Source organism: Serinus canaria, chromosome 4 (assembly GCF_022539315.1).
Source record: "Serinus canaria isolate serCan28SL12 chromosome 4, serCan2020, whole genome shotgun sequence".
In the NCBI taxonomy this organism is placed as follows: domain Eukaryota; kingdom Metazoa; phylum Chordata; class Aves; order Passeriformes; family Fringillidae; genus Serinus; species Serinus canaria.
Window position 1 is genome coordinate 14,701,797 of NC_066317.1, and position 27,033 is coordinate 14,728,829.

General features: G+C 40.6%; 1 protein-coding gene across 4 annotated transcripts in view; it reads left to right on the forward strand.

Moving 5' to 3' along the window:
- The window catches only part of ZNF827 (zinc finger protein 827), a 100,049-nt gene that overhangs the window by 58,982 nt on the left and 14,034 nt on the right, over positions 1–27,033 (forward strand). For all 4 annotated transcript variants that reach the window (XR_007777485.1, XR_007777486.1, XR_007777484.1 and 1 more), the window contains 3 exons: positions 3,598–3,837; positions 4,535–4,592; positions 9,071–9,174. Coding sequence is in view for 1 of the 4 variants with exons in the window: in XM_050973890.1 (XP_050829847.1) it covers positions 3,598–3,837; positions 4,535–4,592; positions 9,071–9,174 (402 nt within the window). In the remaining 3 variants the exon portion in view is untranslated. The remainder of the gene's footprint in view (positions 1–3,597; positions 3,838–4,534; positions 4,593–9,070; positions 9,175–27,033) is intronic.

Genomic DNA, 27,033 nt, shown 5'->3' on the forward strand with positions numbered 1-27,033 from the left:
ACTTGAGCTTCTCTACACCTTCCCTTTATTCCTTAGGGAGCTGTTGACAGCAATAAAGTGTCCCCTTGGTGTTGTTTTCTTGAGGCTGAACAAGCCCAGTTCTCACAGCTGATCTCCTCTTCTGTCTTGCAGCAGCCCTCTGACAACCTTGGTTGCCTTCCACTGAACATGCTCTGGGGATGTCAGTGTCTGTCCTGTACTGGGGGAGCCCCAGATAGAGCACAAAACCCTAAATCCAGCCTCATAAGTGCAGAGCAGAGGGTAAGAATCCCCTCCCTCTGCCTGATGGCTGCAGATCTGATAATGAGGCCCAAAAAAGGGCTGGCCTTGGGTGCCACAAGGGCACTTTGCTGACTAGTGGTCAATTGGAGCTGGATTATGATAGTCCCAACTTTCAGAGAGATTGAATAAGGTCTTTCTAGAACTTGCCAGCCTCTGTTCTAGGCTGTAGAATGGTGTTGTCTGAGACTAAATTCCAGAAGTGCTTTTACTGCTGCACCTTATAGAGGTGACACTGTCAGGCTTTCAGGGATAAATGTTGTTCCCTGAGCTTTTTGGGCTTTTAGGCTTTACTCAGCACAAGTGTTGTTCTACGTTTCTGCTATTCTAGCTTTGCAGGGCTTTTTTAGCAAGTATCACTATGTTGTGATTCCTTACACCTGTGGAAGAAATTGCTTCCTCCTGGAACAAGCCTGTCCAGTATTCTATTTTTCATATCTGATGTGGAAAATTGTCTCACTCAATGTGAATAGGATGGCATACATTAAGGCTTTCATAGATAAGATGATTAAAGGTTACACAGCTCTGTAAAGAAACAGCATCTCTGTGGCTTGATAAAGTACATCCATGTATAAAATAGTTTCCTCTTATTTTGTTAAGGTGTTTCTGTATCACATAGTTAATAGCAGGAAAAGACACCTTGGGTGATTTAGTTCATCTTTTGCCCTATGAAGTGTCTCAGCACTGCTGTGCTGTTATTCTGAGCCTCACTCAGGTTAGTTTTGAATGAGTAGCAGACTGTGTTTTGGAGATTGTGGTCTGGATACTTCTAAGCTATTTGAGTCTCTTTAGCCCACAGATTTTGCTGTACTATTATAGAAATCTGACCTGAAGAAAAAAACCTGACTCTCATATACTGACTTCACATTCTGATATATTGCAGATTATTTAACCAGCTCACCTACCAGGTCTCCTATAAAAGTCACAGATAAAATGATTTAGTTATTTAAAGCAGGTGACCTCTTAGTGTACCTGTACTTGACTTGAAAAACTTTAGCTGTGCTATAACCATGTGAGATATCTATGGAAAGAAATAAGGGCTATCACCTTACTCCACAATGAACAGCACAGAAGGGAAAATAATCCTCAAGAAGCTGGAGTTAGACTGCCTATAGGGTGAGACAGGTACGGGCATAACCTTAATTACAGTATTTTGCCAGCACAAGATCTAGCACAGCAGGGTTTTCTGCCTATGATTGCTTCTTGTGGGACAGACTGACTGTGTTTCCCTTTCATTAACTCTTGTAAAATTATCAGAAACTCTCCTTCAGTCTTCTCTTTGTGTGTTTGCTTTGGGGATTTAGAGTATGACAGAATTCACATTTGGCAGAGACATTCTGTCAGATCAAAAGGGTGCAGCTGGAAAGATAAAGGTCAAAGGAAATGATCAAATATGTAGATGTAGTTAAGGCAATTGCAGTGCTCTCTGATGGTGAGGGAGAGAAGGTCACTGGTATTGCTTGGCTCTTGCCTTAGTTGGGGTCCTGTCAGTTTGTCTGATACAAAAGCACTTGCAGGACAGGGAATTAAACTGTGTGGAGCAGGAACAGAAATAGAAAGAATATTTTAAAAGCAGAGAGAGCAGCAAAGGTCAGCTTGACTCTGCACCTAAATTTGGCAGTTGGGTGCAGAGCTCAGTCTGTCAAACATCTGAAGAACTCATTTGTTTGTGGAGTTACCTGAGCTTTTGATTGACACTGTTACCTGATGCTTTTCTTTGCTGCTCTGTGTTCACTTTCAATGCACAGCATGCTATTTTTACACTTTTTAACACAGATGCAAGCTTCTGTGGTTTTATAATAAGAGATTAATGGAAGCTTTAAACAAAATTTTAAAAAGAGAAAAATCTTCTTAACAGAGCAAAAAAAGGCATTATGATATTTCTAACTGGTCTTCAGCTGAGAAGTCACTATAAAAATTTCTGAAGCCTGAGATGTATCTGTGGATAGTAGAGAGTAAAGATTTTTATCAATGTTTAGATGTGTCTTTTAAAGGTCAAGAAATGTCATAAGAAAAGATTGAAAGCACTTCATGTAAATTGTTCCTGGAACATATCCAAGGGGCATTTATCTCCTGGCTGCAATTTTTTTTTTTTTTTTTCAAGAGCCGTAGGAAGTAAAGCCACTTTTTCTCTTCTCTAGGAATGTGGAGAGAGGCAAAAACCAAGGTAATGTAAAAGGACTTGGTGATACATATTAGTTTAATTTTAGGTAGAATGCTTATGCCTTCGTGATAAAGGGATTCTGTCTGTCTTTTGCTGGAAGTGACAACATGACACCAACCAGCTGAAGATGCTGAAAACCTTTTTGGGGATAACCAAACCATGTTTTGGTGCCTCTGAGATCCACTGGAATATTAGGTAATTGAGAATGAAAGGCCTGAATCTTTCAAACTTGGAATAAAATCTGTGAAGCTGACACACTCACACGTGAGTTAGAGAGGATGGGAAAACTAGAACAAACAAATTTTGTTGGAATGATTCCTTACCTGGATGTTCTGGTATTTAACTCTGTTCATGCATTTATTTATGTTCTTGGTTCTCCAGACATATTGCCTTTTTTATGCTGTCTCTGGAGTTTCTAGAAATTGGCTTCTGTGGTTTTGTTTGCTAGCCCTGGGACACTGGAGAGGAAGGCAAGGAGGGGATGATAGGGGCTTAAGAAAACTGTTCATTAAGGTCAATGGACCTTGTAATGCATGAGGGAATATCTGTCAGCCTTGAGAAAAGCATGAGCCCCAGAATATTCCTCTCATCTAGAAAGCTTGTGCAGGTGTAATGAACAGGTTCTTCACATGGTTTGCTGGAATTTTCCATAAAAGAGAGAGAGAGAGGAGAAGATGAGGTTTCCTCGTGTGCCCCTATTCCCATACTGGTACTTCTGACTGTTGGTGCTGGTACTTCTGCTGAAACAGAATAATTTGGAGTTTGTAAGGGGCCTTCAGTGCCCACCTCAGGAGAACTGGGGCGGAGCTGCAATTTAATTTAAGAAATATAAACAAAGTTTCACTAACTAGTGTGTCATCACACACACAGTATTCATAGAAAGTGATGTAACTCTCATATTTGCAAATATGCAACTGTTTTTTGTAAAATTATTTTCAAGAGCTTGCTTCTATTTATAACAGCCAGAAGAATACTGAGGCTGTCAGCTGCTTGCTTCCCTTCCCATTTGCAGGGATGCGGTACACAAATTATAACTCGGTAATTGTGATTTCTGCTTTGAGCACTCTGAAAAATTACAGCCTAATTAAATAATTATGGCAGTTGTTTATTTTTTTCCTTTTTTCTTTTTTTTTTTATTTAATACATATTTGCAGCTGAGAGTTTCAAGGAAGCCCAGATGGTAAAGATAAAGGAAGAGCCGATGGAAGTTGACATCCAGGACTCGCAGGCTTCGGCGTCGCCCGGCCAGAGCAGCGGCTACAGCACTTTACTGGGGCGCGACATCGGCGAGCGCAGCCAGAAGGCACCCGAGGGCCGTGTGCTCCCAGAGAGAAACCTCTTCAGCCAGGACATATCTGTGAAGATGGCATCTGAGCTGCTCTTCCAGCTATCAGGTAAATCCAGTGCAAACTGCTCCCTAGCTGAAGTTAAAGAGCAAAATCAGGGTTTTTTTTGTGTGACCCCAAAGTTCTATGAAACTGTGAGATCGCCAGGGCTGAAAACTAATAGGAACCTTCCAACCCTCACACTTGAAACACAGAGGCCTTGCCAAATGTACCCCATAGTCTGCATGTGCTTTAAAGCACGGTGGCAGCGAGGTCAGGCTCACACTATTTCAGCTGAGTTGGAAAAGTCAGAGTTCAACTCCTGTATTTTTGAAAGCTAATTAAATAATTTGTGACGACTGCTTTGATCCCTGTAGAGGGGAATCTGCAGATGGCAGTTCCTGGCCTAAGTGGCCAGTGGCTGCAGGATGCAGCACTCCTGGGGCTGCACTGCCCACTTCCCTTGGCAAAGAAGGTGAACCTCATCTGTCACACAAAGGCAGTGGGACCAGCACTGTGTTCAATGAACACTTGCACTGCACACTCTGCATGGAGTTCTAACACTGACATGTGGAGCTGAAAAAACTTGTTGCGTGTTAATTTAAATAAATTCATGCCCATTCTCTAATAATGCTGGAACCATTTATCCTAAATTACCCTGGGTTATGCTGTTACCTGAAAGCATTAAAATAGATCTGCTGAATAAAATTTGATAGAGAACATATGGCATATGCTAATCACAAAACTCATGTGTGTTCCTCTGCAGAAAAGGTGAGCAAAGAGCACAACCACAATAAAGATAACACCATCAGAACTACAGCCAGGTGAGTACAGCCCATGGTTACAGCTGCACTGTAAATAGCATTGCCTCCTTTTGCCTTGTGAACTCAAACCTCTCTCCTGCAAATGTGACCTGATAGTACAAATGTAAGATATTTCCATGAGTAATGGAACCCATATCTGAAAAGCTACAACTATAGATCTGATTGCTTAGGGTTCATAAGTCTAAAAGGCCCAGGGGCTTCTGTCTGTTCTCCTCTGATCAAGTAGTCACACATCATTTTAAGAATTATTTATTCTATTATTTTCAACAAAAACTGAAACTTACAAGAAACTGCAGGGTATATGCAGTGCTTGAGGGAAGATCAGGCTGATGACTGGATTTTAAGACATGGACCAGTGTAAGAAGAGGGGATTTTGATTGTTTTAAGTCTAGCTGGATTTCTTTAGAAAAAATTCAATTCAGTATTTATGTCATCTCAATACATTCTAGAGATTAATTTTTAAAAGTTAGACTGTAAGACAGTGCTAACAAGATGTGTTAAAGACTACAATTACTTTATTTCAATAATTTAAATTAAGCAGGAGTTAAAAACATGATCCTATTGTGGCCTGTGCTCTTAAAGAAATGTGCACTGTACAGCACTGTGGCTGGGAAGAAGCCCACAAGGTGTTTATGTGTCCATGAGCAGCAAGGTGAAGTGTCCCTATGGGAAGATTTAAAGCTCTTGGCAGTAAGTGGTATCTGCAATTGGTAAAGGCTTAGGAGCCCTTGGCAGGGTAGGAGGAGTGGGCAGGAATTGACAAGGATGTATTTCTCACCTGAAAGTTCCCTAATTGTTGTGGTTGGAGTGGAGACTGAGCACACTGAAGTGATGAGAGTTCATTCAAAGATAGAGTAAGAGCTTCTTGCCTCTGCAGCCCCTTTACAGAAGTTCTCAGTGCTAATTTAAAACAACTTTGCCCAGACAGAAAAGCATTTCAGTTGCAAAGAAGAGGTCTCTGAAATACATTGTACTTAAATTTCTAGGCCTATCCAATTCATTCATGGTAGCTGCAATAAATAACTTGTTTTTAATAAACTGACCAGCTCAGTAAATGTACATTAGGGACTTTTTGATGTTACAAGTTGAAAGATAATTCAATTGAGCTTTTGGCTTCTGGTTACAGTGAATGCTTCCCATATTTGCTAGTGTGGGAATTTATCGGATATGCAGCCTGCACAGCCTTTCTGTGCTGCTTAAAAAGTAGAAGCCTGAGACACCAACAGAGAGCAGTGCACATATTGTCCAACTACTCATTAACCATCCAGGGTGCACTGCAGGGATGGGCTGACAAATAGTTGAAAATAGATTTCAGTGTCTCATGATGTTACCAGCAGGACTGGTGTGAGAATCCAGAGCTACTTTTGGATCTATCAAAGATAATCCCAATTGGAAAGGTTGAGGACAGTTCAAAGATAACTTGCCCTTCTTTTGGCTGCCAGCTTTTAAGAGGATGGCGCAGTTGGCTGTTGTCAAACTCGTGTTGAGCTTTACTGAGACGTCCTTACAGTGGCTGTTACCCATCAGGGCATGAAATGCTGAGTGCCTGGTTCAGTTTCTCTGGGTGCTTTTCTTATCTTGCCTATTTATCAGCAGAAGAAGACATGAATGAGGAGAGCTTCTTAAAGAGGGGAAGTGAGTCAGTCTACTAAATCCTGTGAGTTCAAACAGATTGACTTGAAAGACCTTGCCAAAAAAAAAAAAATACCACCCCAAACCAAATAAACAGCTGGAAGTCTTTACTGGTGAGGGTATGACGCCTTCTCAAAAATAGAATGTGATGGAGAAGCCAGTGGAGGATAGAGGCACTTGGACTGCATTAAGAAAACATGTGGCTTTGCAGTTTGGCTCACCAACCCACATCTGGAGTAATGACAGAAAGGCATTTGAATCACAATCGTTGTGTACAATGTGCTGACAGCTGCAGGGAGCCAAGGTGAGGTCAGTGTTGTCCACCTGTGAGTAGCTGGGAAGCACAAAGATTTAGCTGTGTCCCTGCTGAGGCTTAAATCAGCAAACCCCAGCAAGATGGGTACTCAAGCACTTTTTGCTGTCTTATTCCTTATTAGCTTTTCTAACTGTCCCCTATCTGTTGCTGTTCCTCCTGTGAATATTCCTGGACTTTTCCAGCATATACTTCCACATGACTTTGCTTAAGCAGCCAGAACTGGGAAGGATTCCTCACAGTTCAGTGGCTGAGTGAGATGGTAGAGCTGCCATCTGTGATGAGAAGACAGAAAGTGGAGAAGCGAGTACGCCAGCATAAGATGCCAAGATAAGTTTCTTTCATCTAGAGAACTGTGTAGCCATGAAACTGGAAAAGTGCAGCCAGAGGAAAAATAAAAAATATCCTAAAGCTTAACCTTCATCAGAAAGGACTTAGCACAGTGGTTGAGGACTGTGTAATTTCTTGCTAAGAAGCAGGAGCTCCTCCCTCCACACTTTGCACTGGGAATCGGAGGACAGATCTGCTGAAATAGGAATAATGATAGGGCCCCCTCTGAAGAGACTGCTGCCATTCTCGAGGAAGGCAGAGAAGAGGCATCCAAGAATGGTTCTGTAATTCACCAGAGGCCAGTGGAGGAGAGGGAGATCCTTGGGATATGACATGATGTGGCCTTCAACAGCACCTGCTCATGATCTATGGCCTAACCTGAAATAGATAAACCCTGCACCATCTGTTTTGCTTAGAAGCAGCAGTGAGCAGTGTCCCAGTGACTGAATCTAAGACACAAGCGGAAAGGCCAACATGGAAACCCGAGCAGATTACAGGATTTTGAAGAGTTACAATAGTAATAAAACATTTTTTATTGCTGTTTTTCTTTCAGATCATTATTGAACCAGTGAGAGGAATGTTGTAATAAATCATGGTGTATTTTTATACAGTGTCAGTCTGTTTTGTATTATGTCACCCCTGAGTGGGAGTGTGAGTCTTGGAAGAAGTTAAGTTTTGCACATGTGTGTTGGAGCTGTTTTGGTTTATCCTGGTTACTTGTTTTCTGGAGTATCCTGCATTGTTCAGCTATTGGCATTCACCAAACTGTTCAGGTTTGGGACAATTTCACGCCTTCTTCTTCAGCACAGCCTAATGCTGACTGCTTATGGATGTGTACAGACTTTTGTAGAAGACCAAAATATCCCATTAACTGTCAAATGTGGAACAGCACAAAATGAATAGTGTCCAAAAAACTTAATAGGAAAGTAAAACAACGTGGTTGCCAGAAGTGTTTCACAATCAAGTCAACTAATTACCAGCAAATTTCCCTGAGGCAGAAGAGATCTGACTAAGAATGCAAGTGACTTGGTGGAGACACCTTGTTCACTCTGCAGAAAAACTGCATGAGGGGAAAGCACAGGCAAGTGATGCCTTTTGGACAGAAACTTTGGGTATCTGGACTGGTGAGGTCAGCTTGGCGCAGCTGGCACGTACTTTGAGTCTGGACTACCCCCTGTGCAACATCTTGTAAGGCCTCATAGTAGGTCCTTTATCCTGAAAAGATTCTTGGATTTTATTCCTGAGTAAGAAAAGGCTGCAGAAATGGTCTGGCCTCCTGTTCTGCAGCTTTAAAACACCCACTGTACACCAGCCTGTTAAGGATTCTCAGTCTGGTAAAGATCAGATTTAAAGTGATTCTCACTTTGCTTGGAAGAAATTGATAGTTTGCGTGCAGGTGGAATACATTCCCTTAGAAAGCATTTTTTCAAGAAAGACTGTAGTTTTCAATTTTGAATGTTTTTATGTACCTCTTGCTGATGTCTGTCTGTACTGCAGACAAGGAATGCTTATTTCTGTTATGATCTTTAATTGAGCAGAAAACAAATACTTTGGCAGAGATGCCTTTTCACCATTGAAATTAACTTTTTAACTTTACCTGGTGATTAAAACTAAAGCAAAATATTCTTTCTGGAATCATGTAGCTGGTAATTTTTGTGCTTGGTGCTCTTTGGGATACACCTGTTCAATTTATGAATTGTTTCCTGCTTTAAAAATCAAATTCACGGGGGCAGTTTAATTCATGGAAGGCCATGCCAGAATATAACTATTCAGCATCTTACCATAATATTTGAAAAGTTCTGTTTTAAAGATGACTACTGTATGCTTCAGATTATTAAATAATTATATTTTTTATCTTTCCTGATTGCCCTCTTCAGATATGACAATGGATTTGAATGCAAATTTTTGAAGTGTTAATTTTAATGATCCATGTTGTATTGTGATGTAGCAAATGTGAGATGTTGAAATGTAGTTAAAAGCCTTTGGTGAGGTCTTCACTTTTCACTCTGAAATGCAATTTTACCAGAGCACGTTGCCTCATGGTCTGCCTATTTTTCAGCATGAATTCTGTAAGTGAAACCATTTCTTTAACAAGATGGTATTTCTTACACTATTAAGATGTTGAGGTCAAAATTCATATTTATTTCTTCTTCTGTTAACTGCTGTTTTCTTTAAAAAAAGGCATCTTGTTTTTTTCCTATAGCCCTTTCTTTTCTGAAGACACATTTAGACAATCACCATTCACTTCCAACTCAAAAGATCTCCTGCCCAGCAAAACTGCTCTTCATGGAAGGACCTCTGCACCAGGTCAGATACCTTTTTCTTTCATTACTTCCAGTTAACAGATATTTTTTAAATTTTCTTACTGTAAACTCCACCACCTGAACAATGCTCTTAAAATATGCTTTGCTTTGTCAAAAGGTAGCTGTTTCTCCATTATAATTGCTGATCATTTGGCATAAAAAGAGAAAAGTTAAATATTGCTGGGCCATTTGTGTTAATAGTCTTTAGGCTGCTGTTTCTATGAATTGTGCAATAGTCTATTGCAGATTAAATTTAGCAATATCAAGAGAGGTGAGGGGTTTTTTTTTGTGTGTGTGTGTGTGTCTGCTGCTGTACTGATGCTGAATTACTGTCTGCTATTCTCCTGTTCCTGGCCATTTCCATCTCCATTTCCAGAGTACAGGTGAAACCTTTGCAGGACATGTACCGGGGTGGCTGAGCTTGGCAATACAATTTTCCTGCCTTTAGCAGTAATTTAGAACCTCTCTGGAAGGATGTGGAGTTCTTCAAATGTACTGAAAGGCCACAGTGTCTGTGGGTGCCTTCCCACTGATTTTGTGAACTAGTTGACAGGCATTTTATGTCCAGATATAGCTTGGGTTATATTCTGCATTAAAATGGAAAATACAGGCATGTAATAATACTATTCAAGGTCGCACTGAACGCATGCAAAAACTTGATATGTGCCTTCACTATCCTGCTGAAAAATAACTCGTTTGCTAGTTCACTGTTATCTGTTCTTAAATTAATAGCTCTGGGGTTCTAAAGGTCAGTAATTACACAGTCAGCTGTAGGGGGGGTTATTCACCTTTTCTTAGCAATCAATAAACTTTTGGGCACGTTACTGCTAATTTTCAGCTATAGACTGTCATTTAATTTACAACTTAACAGACCCTTCATTTTTTTTAATGCTTGAATAGTCATTTGACAGCTTGCAAAGTGGCAGATGAGGGTAAGAGCTAGATGCTGTCTAAGGGTAAATATGCATAACAAGAAGGAAAAAAATTGTAGGATAAGGACAAGGGTCTCCAGGCTGTGCACAGACACACTTCTGCAAGGAAGCAGTGGATTCCATACCTCTGGGTGAGGAGAACCAGTTCAGGTGTGGTGCTTTTAAGTATTAAAATGTAAACCAGGTTAGCACTTTCAATCCTGGCTTTTGACCTTGGCATAACATGGAATATTCATATGCCCAGATGAAAGATGAGAATCCACAGACTGCTCAGGCAGGGCTCAATACCTCAGAGGACATGGCCTCTAGCAGCAAGAGTCTGACATCATACCTAGATAAATGCAGAAGAATTTGAATTCTCTCTAAGACTTCTCTTTCAGCGAGGCCACTAGAAGTACAGTGGGTTTTGGTGACATGTTTGATCTTCTGCTTAAATGATGTAAAGCATCTTGTTGGTTAGATCATCCTAGAGTGTTAGAAAGGCTTCTGAGGAACTGGGTTTACATATGTTTGTGCTGCTCCATAATCTGTTTTGTGGAACCTTGATAGGTCTGTGGTTATAAGAGTGATATATAATAGTAGCAAGTATGCTGAAAATTTTAAAAAGCCAGTTTCTGCTACATTTTTATTTTTGGAACAACTCTTATCATTCCAAATATGTTGGTTTTTATCTGCTTCGCAACAAATTCTTGGGCCTGAAGTGCAACTTCACAGTAACATCAATGTGATTTAACTTTGTAATCAATTACAAATATTATATTCATGTAAAAGAGCAGCAGAATACCCACAGGTAAATTTCCTGTTAGTGTCAGCCTTGCAAGAAGAAATAGCCTATGTTCTGCTATGGATAGCTCTGAAAACATTTTATCCCTTCAAAGAGCAGCATTAAGGAGCAGAAACAAACCATTGTGCAAGGCCTACAGAAAGCATTACAGAAAATGCTGTGGAAGTGTGTATGTGGTCTCCCACATAAAAATGCTTTTGCTTGAGATTTGTTTTGTGTTACTCCATCCCTGAAACAGGACAGTAAGAAGTAGAAAAGAGCAGCAGAAGCAAATGATAGGAAATTCCCAGTCCAGTGGCCCTGGTGGAACCCCATGTATGAGGTTGCCGCTTCTCAAGTGAGCACCAAAATGGGCGCTGTGTCCCCAGACTCTTGCCAACTTTCTGTCTGCAGACTTTTTGGCACCCTAGCTGTAGAGGAATTGGGAAAAGTGACAGGAACATAGGAGAGTAAGATCTTTCATGTGTCAAATTTGATTCTTTTCTGTACTAGGTAACATTATGCAGTCTTATTCATTACCAGCTCCATCTTAAACCCCATCATCCTTATTATTTTTATGAGGATGCTGTCTCAGAAGCTCACCCCTTTGGAGAACTGGGACCACTCTCTTTCCAGCCTGAATTTATTCACAGCAAGTTCTACTTTTGTTATCTCACCAGTGCTGTCCTTCAGCTTTGATAATTCTTCTTCCTTGAGATGTTCACCATCTGATGGGCCATTCCTTACATTCCTCTAATCCTGCCTTCATTTTGGGAAAGTGAGCCAGCCAGTCTTTTGGGTTTTTGAAACGAGAGGGTTTCCATTTCCTAGCCTTTTTCTGCCTCTGGTTAGGGGCATTAATTTTTGCAAATATGAGTAGTCAGAGCTATATGGGCTCTTTCATAGGAGGTTTTATCCCTGACTTTTTCAGCAGCCTGCAATCTTCTGAGTGCATATTGGAAATGCCTCTCCTGATTAATCACAGCTTTGTAACTAGAACATGTTGGTGTCTCTCTTGCTGGTCAAATAGTAACATGTATTTCTTTTCCTTTATAATTTCAGCTGATGATTTCAGCATGCAACAGAAATTCTTGTTCCTACACTCTTAGGCATATGACCTTGTAATTTGAATTGTTTCACTTGTTATTCTAGCTCTCAAGATGATTTCTTTAGTACTCTGAAATTTCTGCATATTGATATTGCTTCCATTAATGCAGTTCTGGTTTGTTTGGGGGTTTCATGTAAGTGTGTGTGTTGAAGCTATTAAAGAGGATTTTTAAGTACAATGGGTCCAAAGTTCAGTCCTTGAGACTTAAGCTTAGTGGCCCCCTCAGCACAAACCACTTCACTTTATAGCCAGTTTATAAGAAAATTGCAAATTCGGGTCTTTAAGTGGCAGAGCACTCTTTGTAGGGCATTGAGTAGATAAGATCCCCCAAGGAGTATGAAATAATTAGGGAAGAATATTAAAAGATGTGTGAATGCAATGCACTGATAAGGGTATTTAGTGGAGGCGAAAAAAATCCTAAATAAATCAGCAGTATCACAGGCAGGAGAGTTATTTTAATTCAGGTATCCAAGGAACTAACAATGAAATCTCCACCAGCTGTCAGGAAGGGACTCATCAGACCCACAGAAGTCATGGTATCTCCCTGATAATCTGTGGTGAATTCCTAATACTCTGAGAAGGGAAGACAGGGTTTTCTAGGGTATATAATTCAAATTTGCCAGTTAGATTTGGGGAATTGATTCTCTCACTTTTTAAGGTATTTTGTATGTTAATAACCATATTATTATATTGCACTTTTCTGTATTAGTTTTATTGTCCAAATAACTTCATTTTTACTCAAAAATTGAAATGAAATAGTTTTGATATCTACATCAACCAAACACACTTTGCTCAAAAGTATCAAAGTAATGTCTATTACAAAGTCATATCCAAACCAATTCAATAATTTCAGCTGCTCCCTATAAGAATGTGGCCTCTTTTAATCTAGCAAAAGGTAGGGATAAGAAATTAAAATTTCTATGTCAAACAGTCACTTTAAAAAAGGACATTTTCATCTTCTGTTTTATAAGATTCTTCTTTTGACAGAATAGTTTGATGTCAGACTGTATAGTTCAGTTCAGATCACTGGATAAATTAAAAAAACTTGATCTTATGCTGCTTTTCCTGACCCTTAGTCAGTCTTTAATGTACTTTAATAGTTTTACACCATCTCATTGACTCATTCTGTAAATCAAACCTGCCTTCTTGGAAGCCAGATGAGTGATATTCATTATTCCTTTTCTGGATGTTTCATTAATATTGGTGAAAACCTCAGCCATGGCTTTTTGGGATTTTTTTCTCCATGTATATCTATCTGTGTATAGTGTAATAATATTTCATTATTCCTCTCCTGTTTATCAAGGTATTCTCCTTCATTTCCATTGACAGTACCAAAAATTGAAATAATCCCATCTGTAGTGGAGTAACTTTTTTTTTTAGTCCATTTTTTGGTGAGAACTTAGTACTACTTGCAGCACTGTAATTTTGATGGTGGTAAATGAATTTCACATGGCTAAAATTAACTTTTGGAACTGGAGGATGTAGGTCTTAGGGAGTTGTAGTCCAGGAAAAGTCCTCTCTTTTTAAATTTTACCACAGCTTAATTTACTGGGTGTTGGTTTGTTTCAGTGAGATAAAGCCAGTAAAGCTCTAGTCCCTTTTTGAAATGCATCAGAGCCTCCTCTGCCATGTGTGTCCACACTCTGCTCTGACCTGTAGGATGACAGACAGGATGTGCTTCCTCTTCAGGATTGTCCAGAATCAGTAGCATGGTGCTTAGTTCAGTAGAAATTTGGAAACATAGTGCAAAAATTTTGCATTTTGGCAGTTTCAGTTGTTTTATTGATAATGTCATTAGTGGGATCAGCCCATTTTTATGTTTATGGATCTAAGGTAATATGTGGAACAAAGATTCCAGTATGTTTGGAACTGCAGGACTATTCTACAAATGTGCAGGTTGCTCCTGCTCCTGTTCATACCCACACTGGCCTTTTCTCTAGAGCAGTAGTTCCACTGTAAGTTCCAGAACACCAAAAGGTGAAAACCTGCCTGCTCCCAGGGCCTCATCTCTGCACACTCTGCTCACAGCAGGACTTGCAAACACCTCTGTGGCCACAGCAGGGCAAGTAGTGAACTAATCTCCTATTTCTCACTGGTAGTTTGTGGGAGTGGTGGGATGTGAGCAGGGTGAAGGGAGGCTGTATCCTTCAACCATGTGAAATTTCAGCTTTTGGCTGAGATTGGCATGCCCATGAGCACACTTCATCTTGTTTATTTTCTTCTGATACTGTAGCTGGAAAAGAACTCCTGAGGGTTTAAAATTTTAGCTTGAATATGATAAATAGTCATGGTGGTGGTGGTGTGCAGATGCCACATTCTTTAGTATGAGTTTGTATGTATCTTCCTGCCTAATTCCTTTTCAAAGATGCTTTAAGGCCAATATAGCTCTTGATGTTGTATTTTTCTGTGACTCCAAGCATCTAGAAAGTAGATGGCAAGAGCTCTTTTGGTCCAGCCAGCAGAGGTGCTCATATCCACTCTTTTCTGGCAGTATTTGTGCTCTGTTCTGATTTGTGCTCTGCAGGAAACCAAACTTCTGCAACCTTCTACAGCAACCAGCTCTGAATTTTGGGTCATCACCATGAGACCACTGTAAGCACACTGAGAAACAAAGGGACACCTTGAGGGTTTGATTTCTATGTGTGGGATCACTGCTGCTTCTGTCACCCTGGAAAATGGCCTTAGGGGACCATGAAACAGACAAACCCTGTGAATTTCCGCTGAAGTGACCGGCAGTGAAATGTTGGCATTTAAATTGCCCTTGTGGAGCATCCCTGCTACGTACCCATGGAGTTAATTAGAATGATTCACACCTTCTTACTGTTGTTTGCTTACATCTGCCAAAAAGCCTCTAACTCCACATTGTGGGTAATCCCATTTACTGTAGGAAGGCTTTTTTAAAATGTTCAAACGTTAGAATTTGTAAATGAAAGCCAGGGCTTAAGAGCATGATTACAAGCAATCGATTTTGAATTTATTCAGGACAGCAGAACCCATGGATTATTATTTTTGAGAGAATCACAGAATGACTGAGGTATAAAGTCTAGTTCCAGTCTCTTTCTCAGAGCAGAGTCATCTTGCTCTCAAGGCTATGTCCAATCAGGTTCTGAATATCTCCAGGAATGGAGACTCTGGACAATCTCTGAGCCAGCTGTGCCAATGTTTGACCTTGCTCACCACCATAAGAAAAATTGTTTTCTTATGTTTAAACGCATTTTCTTGTGTTTCCATTTGTGCCTTTGCCTCCTCTCCACTGGCATCACTAAGAGCCTGACTTCATCCTTTTTCACCCCATCAGGTATTTATCTGGGTTGGAAAGATCCCACCAAGTCACCTTTTTTGCCCACTGAGCAGTCCTAGTTCTCTCAGGCTCTCCTTGTATGACACCTGCTCCATTCCCTTAATCATGTTTGCTGGACTTCAGACTTTTTTGAAAGCCTAAAAGAATATTTCAAGCCCCTGGCAGCTGTTTCTGTCCCTGTGACGGAACAGCAATTTTTATGGCCAGCGTAATTGCAGGGGGGGAGTGCACGTGCATGTGAATTGACTTCCACAGTGCTTTTTCCCCACCTTGCTTGATCCCATTATTAGTGCTCATGGTCATTTTATCTGCTTTCAGTTTTGGTCTGAGTTATGAGCTCTGCTCATCCAAGACATTGGATACCTCCTTCAGTTTCCTGATGATGGGAGTCCCTGACCCCTGCTGGCTTCCTGTCAGGGTAGAAAAGTGAGAGTGGCATTTAATTCACTACCGAGGCATGTTCTATCAGGCACTTGGTCCTGCTGTTCATTTCTGTCTTAGAATTTCTTTGAAAAGTGCTTGGGGAAAGTGATGCTGGAAGCAGATGCTGCACAGTCATTGCTGCCTGCAGGGCACAATTGTAGGTACTCCCTAAGCCGTGCAAAGTCTGCCTCTCTCAGCCCTCAAAAGCACCTTTTAATTTTATTTTTCTTCTGGTACTTGTCTGGGAGTAAGATTCAACCAAATACTCTTCTTTATGTGGGTGTGTGTACACAGGGCTGTACATGTGTATGGCTGTGTAAAAATCCACTCAGGTGCATAAAAAAAGGGTCCAGGAGAGATGTCCCTCTAACAAATCCAACCTGTGTGGCAGCTTCATAGATGGTAGGAAAGGGGTGGCAGATTGATTTTAGTAACTGATTTGAGTTCCTTATCCCCAACATGCTAACTCTTCCTACAAACAGAATGACTTGTGGGTACAAGTGCCTGGTGTGAGCTCTCTGGAAGGCCAGGGACAGTCAGGCACTGGTGTGGCTCTCTGCAGTCTGATAGCAGGAGACAGATAGCTGGCAACTTGTGGAAAGTCATTCTAGGAAGGTGAGAGAGTTGGACTGCTAGAGAAGTGGGCTGTACTTGGCATAGTTCTCCAAAGCCAGACAGATTTTGCAGAATTTGTTCACCATCATTCAGTGCTGAAGTGCCTGATAGCGGCTCTGGCATGTTTTCCATCTATCACATCCTGCCTTAGATCCCCCTGCCTGCCTGCAGCCTTCTCCCTGTGCTCTCAGCTGCCTTGACAACCACTTTGCACCTCAGCCATTCAGCAGAGGCTTCCACATTTCTAGTTCCTTCCATGGGATTGTAGCCAAGGCGGCTTCAACTGATTGCAGTGTGTTCTGGATCTGCTCCCAAGCAGGTTTGCATCTCCTGCACGTGTGGTGCAGCAATAGAGGCTCTCTCCTGAGCAGCCACAGGGTTTTCATTAGTAGCAGAGTCCCTTTCAGAGCTGAAAATATAATTTATTATGCAGAACAAACAATTTCAAATCAGCAAATTTGAAAAAAACATGCTCAAGCATGTGTATGGTGTGTTTTCTGGCTAAAGCAGGACAAGTGAAAGGTGCAGCATGTGCATCGTTGTACATGTCTTAGTTTTGCTTAACCATCAGTATTTACTGGGCAGGGAATGTGATCATATCCTTCTGAGCAGCCCAGTAATTCACCAGCTCCTGCTGAATTGGCCAGCCTCTCAGGCTAAACAGCAGGACTTTGCACAAATTGATGTGGCCACATAGATTCCACTTCTTTTCCCTGTGAAGTCACTGCACTGATCATTTTGCCAGTTGTTTACAGGACCTTCTAGATGAAAGGTGTTAATTAAAACAAGAAGAGTTCATGTCTAATGGCTGTCTTGAAAGGCACTTGACATCTATCTGAAAACTTGTGTTTCTTGTTTTACCATGGGCTGCCCTTATATAGGGTAAATTTTATTTTCCAATACCATGCAGTGTTCTCATACAGGCAAAAACGCTCACTGACATCTCTTATTATTTTGGCAACTCTTATTATTTAACTTACCATAATATGTTTGCTGAGTAATAGTTACTCAATAGCAAGTGATTTTTGAAAAAGTAAAACCATTGCTGCCATAAATATTCTTAACCAGATAACACAAATGGAGGTCAAATCTGAGAAGGGTTTTTTGAGCAGCTACAATCATTGGAAGTATTTAGTGAGAAATGTGGGACTTTGTCTACCATGTATTATTCTGGGAAGAGAATTTGGGATAGCATAGGGCTACCCAGCAAATTCTTGGGAGCTGTCTTCTGATGCATGTGATAGAAGACAGCTTGGGAGAGAATAGCACAAAGTTGTAGAATTGGTTTTGGGAAAGGAAGAAGGGAAAACAGCAAAATTAAGCCTGTTGGCTTCAGGAAGGGCAACTGGAACCAACTTGGAGGTGCATATGGAAAAAAGCCTAACAATAGTTAATGACCTCTGGGTTTGAGTGAAGCTTCTGGTGTGTCCTCCCACAATATGCCCATGGTGAGCAGGGAAACCCAGGGTAGGTGCAGCTCTAATTAAGGCTGAGGTGTAGCTGTCACAGCCCAGGGACCAGGTGGCGTCTGCAGGAGGCTGTGCTTGCTCTGGCATTCATTCATTTCATTAATGCAGTGGATGATGGGGAGAAAGGATGTTTATTAAATGTCTGCAGAACACCTTGCTAGGAGGTGCTATAAGCACTTCAGAGGACAGAGCTAGAGTTCAGACTTACCTTGAGGAACTGAAGAAACAATGAAAAATAGCAGCCAATGCAGTGAGATCAGAGTTCTGTGCCTGGAGGAAGGGTGAGTGCCACGAAGGAAGGGGAGGGATGAATGCCAGGCAGTGCAGCTCGAGGCAGGGATCTGCATTAGTGTTGGTCAGACACTGTGTTAAGAGGTGGCATTGCAGAAAGGACAAACATCTGGCTGGAGTGTTGGGAATGTTGTCTGTAAGGCACATGTGGTAATTCTGCTCTGCAGCTGGAGCCCAGAGCTCAATTTTTGGCTCTGTAATCCAAGAACAATGTGGAGGAGACAGCAGTGGTCAGAGGTTTAGAACACATGAGCTGTGCATGAAGGTTGAAGAATTTCACCAATTTCTTTGGTGTGGAGAAGAAAAGAGGGGAGATATGATAATGGTATTCAGATATGTAAAATGACAGCTTTGAGAGGAAAATAATAAACCTTGCCTGAGTTCATGTGAGCAGAATAAGGAATAACCAGCTTAAATGACAGCAGAGGAGATTGCAACTAAACACCAAGTGAAACTTTCTAGCAGTAGAACACAGGGGTGGTTTTGCACTGGCACAACTGTCAGAGGAGCCTCTGGAGCCTCTGTGTCAGGAGGGTTTTTTAAAAAAATTAGTAAGAAAAGAATCTGTTGGGACTGATGGGTAAGTTTGGTGAGTGACTGATGTGCCTCTGGGTGTGGGAGAGACAAGCTGGCCTCTGGGAGTCCCTTCCTGCTCTAATTCTGAGATATAAGTTCAGTAACAAAGCTGCAGTGGTGATTGAACAACTGCCTGAAAAAGGTTTCATAGATGAGGCATTTGGCTTACTGATACTCAGCATGCTGTGGTTTAGAATTTGCATCTCATTCAAACCTGTCTCTGGTTTCATATCCTCTTTTGTCTTTCCTAATATCAGAATCTTTTGTAAATGTGAGCATCAGCACTGAGTCAAATTGTTTCCCAAAGATGAAACTTTTCCAAATACAAGCTCAACTTGAAATAGAGAGACAGATTTTAAAATTACTTTTTAGCTCTGCAAAAGGAATTGGAACACATCAATCCTGACATTTCTCTTTAGGGTTACCTTGAGACTCTTCAGTCCTCACCTATCTTATCTTGTACAAGTTTGTCCTCTATAACATTTGTCTGCCTAAGAGTAAATTAAATGCAAAATTCATCAGCTGTTTGGACAGATGGATAGACATGAAGAGTATTGTTTAAAAGTAATTTAAGCAAAGCTGAAGACAGGTTTGGGGTTTTTTTTCTTCTACAGGATGATTTCAATCTGAGTACAAATTTGCCCTAATTTTTTACTGTGTGTTTTAGTTGAGTTTGGGGCAGTTGTGCTCACTGGTGCCCTGCAAAAGCAGAAGGCAGATGGGAGAATTATGCAGGAGGGGATGGCTTACAGGTAGATGCATGGGCTGGTGATGGGAGAGAGAGCAAGGAGAGATGTTAGTATCTTTAAAAGAGTGAGTTAAAGGCCTCAAGGAAATGGCAGTGTGATGGCAAAATGATTCAATGTTTATCACTTGGGGAATCTGCAATAAAAGCAGCAAAAACGTTTTCTTTCACAGCAGCAATCACAAGCACCTTGGGAAAGGTGGCTCTGGCCAAATGTTTGTGGTTACTTGTTCATCCAGTGTTGAATATTTTGTGTTAATTCACTCAGCTCAGGAACTCAACCTGCATTTGGTGCTTTATTTTATTTTTATCCCCCACTGAGGTTTCTGCTTATCAGCTTCTTCCAAGTACAGAAGATTTTGCTTCATCCCAAAAGAGGCAGAAAGCTGAAAAGAAAAATATAATCTAAAGGCCAATTTGTCTTTATTTGTATCTGAATGCTGGATGGGGAACTACTACTGTTAGCCTCTGCAAAGTGCCCTAGGTGTGTCTATTATCTTCTCTACAGAAAAGAAACACCCATATTTCCTGTGGACTTGCAAGCAAAAATTGTCACATTGGCAAAAACAAAAGCAAAAAATGAAAATTTCTATGCCCCTTAATGGTCCTAATGTGCACAAATGTTTGAGTGATTTTTAAAAGTGTTTCTTGGAAGTGTGTCTTAAGCAGAATTGTAAGGAAAAAATTAAAAAGGTTGAAACCTGTTGGCATTATGGAAACGAATTAACTTTGGTTTAAAAATAGCAATAGGAGCAAATTATACTTTCATAAGTCCACAGGAACTCAGTGTTGGAGCTTCCAAAAGAAGTGTTGCAAGCAGTGTAAATGCTTGAGATAGATGTGAGGGCCACCTGCTTGGGAGTGAGTTAGAGGAAACTTAGGTAAGTTTATTATGTACATCTAACTGTTTTCATGAATATATTTTCAGGAGGATATGAAATTAAATATATTATGCAAAGATAAGAGACCACATTACCAGGTTTTTCTCTGACAATAGATACAGAATTTAACCATAGCTGTTATTTCTACACAAGAAAAATATAGTAATGGTGATAGAGCCTTTTGCTACTTGAAGGCTCAGTTGTTCTTGGCCAACAATGATGAGGTAAAGCTTTGAAAAACCCTTTTTTGGGAGCAGATTTGTTGGTGCTTCCTTTGCCTTTTTTAGAATGTCTCAGCACCATCAGTGAAAAAAAAAAAAATCTGCCATTTTTTATTTTTCCTCTGGGCCATATAGCATCACCTCATCTGCAGGCACAAAACCCAGCTGATGTTCCCTGTGATAACTGTGAACGATGGAGGAGCCCTTGGAGCCATGCAGGGAGATAAAGGGATTCTTCCAGGACTGCTACTTCTCAGCCAGCAAATTCAGAGCTTGGGGAGGGCCTGACTTTGCATCTGTTGGGAATTTTATGTTGTTCTATTCTTTCTTCTTGTGTGAGGGATGCAGTTAGCACAAGCCAGTCCTGTTTGTGCTTCATGCTATAGCAAGACAGTGGGAATACAAGCTGGGGGAAATAGAGATTGTTGCCCAGCATTATCCTCAAACTGATGCCATGATGTACATGTTGTAAAAGTAGTTTTCAAGTAATGACTGCAACATTATTGTAGCTTTAAGATTCCTCAAAAATCTGCAACTTCAGCCACCTTGCACAGAATTTACTGGATTTTTTTCTCTCTTCTTGGTTGTTTCTTAAGTTTTGAGTTTAATGCAGAGAATAAAAGCAAATCCCAGAGCTTTGTAATGCAGATGAAGGTTATGGCAAGGTATCTTGTCATATGGTTTGCTCAGAAGTAAAAGAGAAGTGAAAATAGGTGTGAGATTTGATGCAAAGGTAGAATGTGGGAGTGGCTTTGTGTTTTAAAGTCAGATGTTGTCATCCCAGTCTTCTCTTTGCCATGATTTTCTCCTCTGCTTCTGATTGTCCATTTTTGAGCAATAGGCTCAGTCTTAGCAGTGAAGGGGCTTCACTATTTTTTCCATGTTTCTCTATGGAGTCAACTTTAAAGTTCATCTTTTACCTGTTTTTATTCTTTTCCCAAACCCTGGCATCTTTATTGTTTCTCAGCAACCTTTTCAAGTGCTGCTGTCTGCTGTGCACTTGGACTACTTCTGTGCACAATATTAATGTTTCTTTTGGTGGGCTGTGCAAGCACTTCACTGAAGTATTTCCAACTTTGATGGTTGCTGTTTTCAGAAAGAGCAGCTTAAGTAATGTGCTACTGATAGATAAAATCACTTGGTTCTACTTTCTTCTGTATAGAGGATTTAAAATTATCATAACATTCCTGCTTTTTATCAAGTTCCATAGTAGCATTACACATTTGCAAGGCTTTTGAGGGGAAAAAATGAGAGCATTAATTGTTAAAGTTTTTGTATTGAAAAGCAGACTTTTTCTGCTTCCTCTGTGCATTTGTTCTGTCATTCTGATTGATTATGTGCTGATTTTTGGGGCTTATTAAACAAAAATGACAAGACTTCCTCACATGTGGAACTAGAGTTTTCTGTATTCTTTGTATTTTTGTGAGAAATATAGGAAAATGTTGTGTCTAGAAAGCAACTGCTTATCTCAGCTAATAGTGGATGAGTCTGCTCACAGTAAAAGATACACCCTGAACTAAGAGCAGACAGGGTGCAGCGATGCAGGGGGTGACAAATTAAGACTGCAGGGCCAATCAGGATCTCTGATACCTTAGATAAATTGAGAGATACCTCCCTTAGGAACTACAGTACTTGGAAGGATTCCACTGTTTATTTTCACTGACTTACTAGAAATAAGGATTCTGGCCCTACAAATAAAACCTTTGTGGAAGCAAGTTGGAAAGGGAGTAAGATATATAATATTTGGAGCCCTGCAATTCTGTATAGTCAATATATTCTTGAGCTTGGGAACCTTTCACAGGCTTTTGGCAAACAAGCTTGCAACAGAGCCATAATTACATATTTCATAAAAGGAGTTCTCAATTTTTAAATACAGTGTGCTTGCCAGAGGTGATGGATGAACATGTAAGGGGAAGACTCCAAAGCAATAAAATGCATCTTTGATGATGGGAACACTGCAGAAATAGGAAGACTGTATAATAAGATAGATAAATGCAGACAGAAGAAGGAAAGAAAATTTCTTTGAGCAAATAAATGTTTTTAAAGCAATGTTTACATGATTATGGGACCTTAATACCTTGTTTCTGAATAAATAATTTCTTGAAGTTTTTGTCTTTTAGACATAACCAAACAGAAATAACCTTACAAATGGATCAAGCTTTTCTGACATTCCTGTAGAGATGCATGCAGTGGATTTACCTCTTGGGTAAATGTGGGGTACTTGACAGATCTCAAAGGAAAAAGCAGCAATTCACCTCAGGCTGGGAGCAGCCAAAAGTTTCCTGATGATTGTTTAGTGTCCCAAGTCTTTCTGAGCAAAGTGAGATGCCTTCCTGTTGGACATCTGCAGAGGAGTGTTCATCCTCTTGCCAGGAGCTCACAGAACCCTGGTTACCTTGTCCACTGTTTCTTAGTCAGTTTATTAATTTTGGTTTGGTGGCCTGCAAGCAGCATCTATTAAAAGCACTCTAACCACCGCTCTCTATTTTCACAGGATTTCTGTTCATTTGATTTTCAAAATTAATTGCCTGGCTTCTCCTTGACCATTTGTGTGGTGTCAAACTGTCTGAATAACCCACAATATAACCCTGACATACACTTCCAGAAGAATGGAGAGAAAAGAAATTTTGACCTTCCATGTTAAAGCTTATCAGCACCTCTCAATCCCATCTCTACATGGAATACTTATTGCAGAGAATAATCTATTTCATTTATATCCATGGGAGTCCATCTGACCATAAGGATCTACCCTTGTGGATTTGGTTGCTTCCAAGGTCTATGGAGGTGTGAGGATAAAACAGAGAAGCAGCTGTTTTAAGTGAGTTACAGGATGTGAGAGCAGACAATAAACCAGCAAAGGTTATAAATATTAATTTATCTTCTTTGAGTGATACATCAGCACATGTTTTGTTTGTCTTCTTAGGCTTGTCTTTTTCACTTAAATAGTGGTTTCATTCTTTCCATTGTTTGTATAAAGAGATAAAGTTGGGCAGGGCATTAGACAGCATATTAAAACATAATGTAGCATAAAAACCTGTGAAGCAGGTTTTATGCTACATTATTTCTTTTACTTTGACCAGTATGTCAAAGTAAAAGAAAATAAATAATTGAAATCTAAGAGTCCAAAGCCAGTCCCTGGGGAGTTCTTGAGCCTGACAGCCACCAGCAGTCACAAGGCTGATTGGATTACTCCAGACAGTCACTTTTGTATTCAGGTCACACCTCATCCTCTTCTTCAGTTACAGCTTCCACCAGCTATGGTGTCCTCTCTCCAAGCATGTCCTGACAAAATTCAGGATAAAGACTTTCAGAAGGGGTGGTTAACACACTCTCTGTATTGATATCACCAGCTGGAGAGGAAGAGGAAAAGGTTACTTACTAAATGTGAAAACTGAAAGTACACGGGTGTTCAGAAGTATGCCCAACACCTCAGGAAAGGGGTAAATGGTTACTCTTTTAGGCTTGCAGTGCTTTGTTTGCCAGAAATTAAATCTATTTGGAAGGGGAAGAGGAGGCACAGAACAGTGTTTCTGCAGTTAATGTCCTCATCTCAGAGGAAATACAAATGGTGGCAGTTCCTAACCTTCTTGGATGTTCAGCTCCACACAGCTACTCATTATGAAGCTGACTTGTGGCTAGAAAGGGAGTGATACCAGGTGATGGGAGGGCAGGAAAGGTGTCCATAAAGATGTATTTCTCTATATTTATTAAGTCTTACCTTTACATAAGATTCTTAGCTTTTAAGTGTTCTACACAAAGTTATTTCAAAATAATTGTATTGCTAGCTTTGTAATATTCTGAGTCTTAATCCTTCTGTTTCTTCCTAATGTTATACTGGAGAAATTGGAGGCCTTTCATTTTACTGAGCATATTTTGTTTTAAACTCCAAAACTCACACAGAAATCCAATCTGTTGCTTAATAATTTCAATATTACTTTGTCTTGTATGACTTTCTAACATAAGAGTTTTGGAATTTGCTGTGGACATTTAAAGCAGAAATCTTGTATCAAGTCATTTTTTTCCCTCTCTGTGTTTTCCTTTTCATTTTAGTATAGGTGATGTCATGGTGAATGATGGATTTCTGTGAGGCATCTTTCACAATGGTGATTTATTATTTAACATTAGTTGCTCTCAGTCCATCTTCTTCCTGCCCACTGTGTAAGATGTTCTTTAAGGCTGACAATACTGGCTGCTGGGAACAGGGCTTAGGAGTGCACAGAGAACATTGTGCACAGCCCAGAGTTGTACTCACTTCCCAGAAAATACCATTCCCTGGCATTAATTAATTAATTAATAAGTTAGAGCCAGAGCCCAAGGAATGAATGTAGAAGTTGGCTCACGTGACTCTTCGGGTCCCTGGTGAGGTCAGGGGCCAGGCATGTTCTGGGAAGATTTCTGGACCAGTGCATGGACACAGAGCTCCAGTTTCCAGCATGCAGCCAAAGCTTGCCCAGAGGGTAGGATGGGTGGAAATAGGTGGTTTTTCTTGGAGCTGGGAAAAAAGTGCTGAGGCTCCTGTTGCAAGAGACCAGCTCTGGTTTGCCATGAGCAAGCTAAGAAGCTGCTGAATAGAAAAGGCACTTTGGTGCAGAGAGAAGATTCAGTCAGAAGGAAGAAGCACTGTAGTTATGACTCCACAAATGCATCTTTCAAGTAAACAGAAGGACTTTCAAAGCACCTCAGTGTCTTCTTTTGCATCAATGAAAAATATGCAGCTGCTTTGCAAGGGACTGGCTGTCACCAGTTTGACATAATCAGAAAGCTGCTATTTTTCCAGCTTCCTATGATCTTCCCAGGACAATCCCTCATTGGGAAGAAGATATTACATTTCTTTTTCTTAAGAGATAAAAGAGGGCTGATGACTAATACTGAAATGAATTGTTAAGAGACTTATTTACTTAATTGAGCCTGCTTGTTTGGTACATGTCCCAATTAATTCATTTTTTGTTGTGACCATATTGAAGCAACCTACACCCTTGTGACCTTCTCTTATAATTATTACTATTTTCTTCATTCGAAGCACTGTTTTGATTATGTACTCAAAAAGCTCTGCTAAAACATCTGTAGTGCTACCACAGAGTCAGATTTTTCCATTGTTTGGAACTCAAGGGTAGCAAGAAAAAGAATCCTTCTTTATTGAAGTTCTTAGAGGTTATGGGTCACTTACAGCCCTTAGGGGATGGGGGGGTGTCTTCCTTTTTAATTTCACAGAATGAGTATTTTGAATAAGCAGAACTTGTTTTCGAACTAGAATTCTTTTTAAGAAAAATGTGTTGTTGGATGGTAGCTCTCAGAGGTAGCTCAGAATTCCTCTGGTGTGAATATTGTACATATTTCAGGGTCACAGGAGAATGAAACAGCAGTAAGTGAAGAAGGGGCTGGCAAGTGTGGCCAGCCCTAAATTTGCTGAGATTGCTATGTGGACTCTCTGCCCCAAATGAGGCATTGTTTTTATTATTGCTGAAATTAAATACAGTATTTGACAGCTCTTTGCCTAAACCACAGTGGAGCTGTGTGAAGATCTCTCTCTGAAGGAGAGAGTCTCTCAGCCATGGTAGTCACATCTGCAGTGGTAGCTGACTGTCAGTGAGGGGCTGCCAGTGCAGGGTGGGGGGTTTTTTATTCCTCAGTGCTTCATGGGATGAAGATTTTGCTGTTTGTGCCAAACTAAGTCCTGTCCCCAGCTCCTCTCCCCATTTACCTAGAAATGCCAGCCAGGTGGTTTTCTTCCATCAGGGCATGTTCGTGTTCACATGCACTGTGGAGCTTGTTCTGGGCAGCAATCCCAGAGGCAGTGTTGGTTTGGAGAAAGTGCTCTGCCAGTGCCATCCTTCCTTCCAGTGGAACTAGAAGATTTACACCAAGCTCCTCACTACTGGCTGCTGTGTTTAAAAAGTACCCTTGAAGGTCTGTGCACCTCTTACAACAGCAGTCCCTTCTCCTCAGGGAACAGGGCCCTTGCACACAGTATTGTTTCACTCAAGACTTGCTGATACTCTTTCTCTTATTGTTTTATGTAGTACACTGCTGTCCCCAGCCTCTACCTGCTTTTTGCTCCATTCTGTCCAAATCAAAACTGGCCACGCTTTCAACTTCTTGAAGCATTGTGTAACCTTTTTCTCTCTTCTTCATTCCCAGTCCCTTTCTCTCTACTTCCTTACTGAGTGTTTTCATATTTGTGCTCTATGCTCTGTGGGGTTTCTTTTTTTCTGGGTTGCAGACTCTGTCTGTTCCTGAAACAATTAAAACTACTTATTAAAAGATAATAGCTCACTCTGGCTCACAGTTTTTCAATGGCCCTCTGAGCTGCTGGGGATTTTTATGGCAGAGGACAGCAGTGCTGGGTAGAGCCTACCTTGGATGTCAGCCATATACTGGGGTGCTGTGTCTTTTGTTTTAATGTTTGTCTGAGCAATCTTCTGGCCTTCAGAGTCAGACTGCTCATGGGTGTGTGTAGATTTGACACTTTAGAGCATGGCTTTAGTGATGAACCTGGCAGTGTAAGGTTAATGGGTGGACTTGATCTTAGAGGTCTTTT